General features: G+C 48.4%; 1 protein-coding gene across 1 annotated transcript; it reads left to right on the plus strand.

Moving 5' to 3' along the window:
* The first annotated feature begins 634 nt into the window (after positions 1-634).
* sty (sprouty signaling antagonist) lies at positions 635-3,118 on the plus strand. Its single transcript, XM_018510200.1, has one exon. The coding sequence runs from the start codon at positions 635-637 to the stop codon at positions 2,522-2,524; it is 1,890 nt and encodes a 629-aa protein (XP_018365702.1). The 3' UTR covers positions 2,525-3,118.
* Positions 3,119-4,865: the final 1,747 nt, after the last annotated feature.

The raw sequence follows: 4,865 nt of genomic DNA on the forward strand, positions 1-4,865 counted from the left end.
ATAAAAATTTTAATGTTTTTATAAGAGTACTTTAAACATTCAAGATAATTTATGCAACGTTTCATTGAGATTCGCTGGTTATAAAAATTTTTAACAAATAATTATTTTACAAGGCAATTAATTTTTACATTGCAATATAACTTTAATACTTAAGTACTTTTAAAAAGAGTTTAGATTTCTATCAATATTTTACAATATATTTCTACACACACACGCACACACACACACTTCTAAATACTTATTAAAATAATTTTTGATCCAGATGATAAATCGTTGTTACATTTTTTATATTACTTTTTAAGTGATTTAGAACAATCCGATTTTTCATGACTTTATTGTTTTGAAATATTAATCATATCTCCTGAAAGGTAAACCTTAGAAAGATACTTTATTATAGGAATATTGTGTTTTAAAAGGATACTTGTTATTTTAGAAAGATTATTTATTTTAGGCAATAATTTTCTTCAATTTATATAAGGAAGATATTTAGTTAAATAATTAAACACTTTATAAAATAACTTGCTAAAAAAACTTGAGTATTTTAAGAAACTATCAATCAAAATATGCAATGTGTTAAGTATATAGATAGTTGTACCTGTTCTAATTGAGTATATAACACGACGTTTTGATAATGATGTTTTCAGGTGGGGATGAAGCGCGTGTCGCGAGGGCGAGAGGAAGCGGACGCGGAGCATTACCGAGCCCCATCCTCGCTAATGGAACGCTCTCGTCGAGAGTGTCACCACCTCGCGCGGGCTGGGCAGTGCGGACTACCGAGGCGACACTTACCCCAACGTCAAGTCAGCGTCCATCGGTTCCAGATACATCGTCGACGTCCGTCGAACGATGGGCTAGCGAGCGGACGGCACCGGTTTGGTCGGGTCGTGCCGCAGCGTCGTTGTCAGCAGCAGCAGCAACGGCAACAAACACACGAGGAGAATCGTTCTCCGCAGCGGATCGAGGACCAGCTAGCACAGCTGGTATCCGTCTCGAGCATCGTCGGATCGAGGAGAGGAAGGAGTTGGAGGCGACGAAGAAGGTGGAACATTGGCAACAGCAACAGTGTCAGGATCAACAGCAGCGACGTCATCTCCAGACGTCAGCAGCGACGCAAAGTCCAGGAGCAGCAGGACGATTAGAATTGAGCGGTCGGCCGATGTCGCGTAACGATGCGATATCGCCGCTCACGCGGCCTCCCTCCTCGCGAACAAACATTACCGGGGACGGCAACGACGACTGTATCAGCGGCGCCGGCGAAGACGCGGCGGACTCGCGTCTCGTCCATATCGAGACGCGCGTACATGATCACAGTCGGCCGTTTCCGCCGCCGCGGTTGCCGCTCGTGCACATGACGACGATGCCGTCCGTGCCGCCACCGCCACCGCCACCACCGGCGTCGCAATCGGTACCCGGGTCTCCGACGCTCCGCGTCGCGCCTCTCACCATGCCTCTGACGCCGTTATCGAGTTCCTTCCGTAGCAGGCCGTCCCTGCGTCGCCCGCAGAATGTAGAGACGTCACCGAGCGACGCGAATTCCAGGAGTCTGCTGTCACCTTCGTCCACGGACACGACGATAACGGCGATAACGACGATCGCAACGTCGCCCAGGAGTCCGATCGGCGAGGTGAGCCTTGCCACGCCACGACCGGATGGCGAGAGGACCATCAACGAGTACGTCGAGACGCCGTTCAAGAACTCGCGTTGCAGTCAGGAACGACGCCTCGATGCCGATAGCAAGACGGCCGGCGACTGTCCGAAGAACGAGAGGAGGCATCATCATCACCACCACCATCATCACCACCATAGAGGTCACGATGATTCCACGGTGGTGCCAACGCATCGGGGACGCGGTCGTGCGAGGAATCAAAGTCTACGCGGTTTCAGCGGTTCGGCAACCGGTGGTTCTCCTGTCGCCACGTCGACGAACACGGCGGCAGCGAATGCCGTCACGAAGCAGCCGGTCTCCTTCACCAAGGAACCGGCCAACACGCTTGGCACGAGGGCCTACGATCCGGCTGGCCTATCGATCATATGCGATTTTTGCGGTAGATGCCGATGCGAATCGTGCCGGGAACCACCTCCGCTGCCTAGTAAGTGGCTCTGTGACAATACGTGCCTCTGCTCGGCAGAGACCGTCCTAGATTACGCATCGTGCCTGTGTTGCGTCAAGGGTCTCTTCTACCACTGCGTGGATAGCGGCAGCGGCGGTGGCGTCGATAGCAGCATGGACGGCGAGGCCGCGACGAGTTGCGCGGACGAGCCGTGCTCTTGCACCGGTAACCGCATGGCATCCAGATGGGCCTGTCTAGGCGCCCTATCCCTGGTGATGCCCTGTCTATTGTGCTACTGGCCTCTTCGGGGTTGCGTTACCCTCTGCGAGGCTTGTTACGCGCGTCATGCTGCACAAGGCTGCCGGTGTAATCCAAATGCGACCGGTAGCAGGCATCATCCCATCACCAGCGATATTGGAGACTCGAGGGACCCGGAGAAGAGGCTGTTGGATCCGGTCACGCCGGAGCTTTGAGCGGAAACCTATCCACACGTGGAAGAAACGCCGCGTGTTTCCTCAATGATCAGAAGATCAAGAAATTTAGAAACATAGGGCCCCGCCCTGATGGACATATTGGACGTGTGTGGGGGTGGGGTCAGAGGGAGCAAAAGTGAATTACATCAAGTACAAGAGTTGCATTTAAGTCGAGGAGAACGATATCGGATTTTGACGAACTTGTACGTTTGACGTCGCGAATGTCTTTATTTATTATTCTTCCATGAAATGTGCGTATGTGTGCGAGTACTTGTGTGTTTACGTCTTGATGCGTTTCTGCGTGAGAGAGAGAGAGAGAGAGAGAGAGAGAGAGAGAGAGAGAGAATATGAGAGAGAGAGAGAGTGAGTGAGAGAAAGAAAGAAAGCAGTGTACGAAAGAGGCGAAGATGTGCCTGTACGCGCGTGTGTTTGTGCGTGTTTTTGCGTGCGCGAACGGTAGAGAGGAATGAAGTACGCGGAGTAGCGTATCGTCCAGACATACCACTTACGCATAGATAACTCTATACATAATGAATTATACGCATTGTACCACGCGCCGAGCGAAATCGAACGAATGGTAATATATCGGGGTCTGGGGCAGGGGGAGAAAAAAAAAATATATTATATATATAAATATATATATAGATAGAAATGTATATTGTATATTATGTTTGTATAAAGAACAAACTTTTCTACGGTTAATTTATTTGCGGCTGTAACGCTAAGTGTATGGTTCATGAAAAAGCGAGAGACGATTGTTAGAATGAGGGGAGAGGGGGAGGGGGAGGGAGAAGCGAAAGCAAATTGTACCAATGACGTGAGCGCATGGACCAATGTGGCCGCTGAGTTGAAGCCCACTAGCACGACCGAAAGTTTTTTTGACGGTAAAAGAGATCAGGTGAAGAAAGAGAGAGGGAAAGAGAGGAAGAGATAGAAACAGAATTTAAAGCGCTAATTTTTTAATTCATACGACATGATTTACAAGTAATGGCGTGAAAAACGTGTTGCGAGGAAGCCATGTTGATAAAATCAAGTTACATCAATGATTGTACAAGCAAGAAAGGGGGAAGAGGAGGCAGAAAATAGCGGAAACCCGCGCGGATCGCCTTTTCCATTTCGTTAATGTTCTCTCCAGTATTATCTAGTCCTGCGAGCGTCCTTTTCTCAGTTAGCGTTTGTCATTTAAGACCGGACTATGCGGCATGCACGCGTGAGAATGAAGTCACGAGAAAGAGGAAGCTCCCCCGCTCCTAAACCCCATGCCGTCCCCGGTGATTTCGTTAGCTATAAATAGGGACTTAAGATCGGTAACATTGCAGACGAACTCGCACTCGCTTTTCTCGCCAGTCGCGGAAAATGGCGAATTCACTTTTTCTTCCTCTCCATTTATCTTTTCTTCTCATTCTCTTTCTCTCTCTCGAGGGGCACCGGGTGCGATTGGTGCGCGATTTAACATTAGAACCACCATTAAGTTTTATGCTTTATTGTATTATTTACGCATGAATGTGCATGTGTAGAAGTACGAGAATTTCGACGAAAATTTTCTACTTCCACGCATCGGATTACTTCAGTGTGTTACAGTTTTGTGTTCTCGCCGATTCTAAGCAATCGATTGTGTAATCGAGGGATGAGGAATCTCTCTCAGGGACATGGCAATATGGTTCTAATGTTAAACGCTGATATGCGTGCCCGCAATTATTCTTCATTAAAAATCACCCGTTAATTTGTCCAGAAGTAATTCGACGACTAGATTTTTTTTTTTCCTTTCAGCGATATTCCTCGGCGCGAGTATCTTCGCGCGGATTGAAAGCCGATTGATCAGAGTGGAGTCGCGCGACTCGATTTTAGCATTTCAGCGCGAGGCGTGGGCAGATGATTGTGTGTGAGCGAATGCTCGGGTATAACTGGGTCGATTGTATGGGCAAAATAATCGCGTGCGGATGAAGACGAGGTGAGAAGCAATGAGCATTGCGAACAGGTATGCGAGGAAACGTGTCGCGATTCAAGCAATCTGTCGTTGCACGCGTTCGAGGAGAAATTGCTCGGAGTAATCGAAATAAGCTCAGCATTTTTTTTCTCTCTTCCTCTCTCTCTCTCGATGGCTCGCCTCACCCTTCTTCTGCGAAGGGCGGGCACTGAGACAACGGGAATAACAAAGACATAGAGAATGGACTGCGCGATCCGTATCTAAGTAGTGTATCAAATGTGGTCGACAATAATGAGAGAGAGAGGGACCGTGGGAGACGGCCAATCTCCCTCTCACTCTCTCTCCCATTACACCATTGAATGGAAAGAGATAGAAATGGCCGTCTGCTACGGTCCCTCTCTCATCCCTATCGAC

This window comes from Trachymyrmex cornetzi, unplaced genomic scaffold (assembly GCF_001594075.2).
Source record: "Trachymyrmex cornetzi isolate Tcor2-1 unplaced genomic scaffold, Tcor1.1 scaffold325, whole genome shotgun sequence".
NCBI classification, from domain to species: Eukaryota; Metazoa; Arthropoda; class Insecta; order Hymenoptera; family Formicidae; genus Trachymyrmex; species Trachymyrmex cornetzi.

Excerpts from the sequence above, each read along its gene's own strand:
- sty (XM_018510200.1), top strand. The coding sequence starts at position 635 with ATGTTTTCAGGTGGGGATGAAGCGCGTGTCGCGAGGGCGAGAGGAAGC.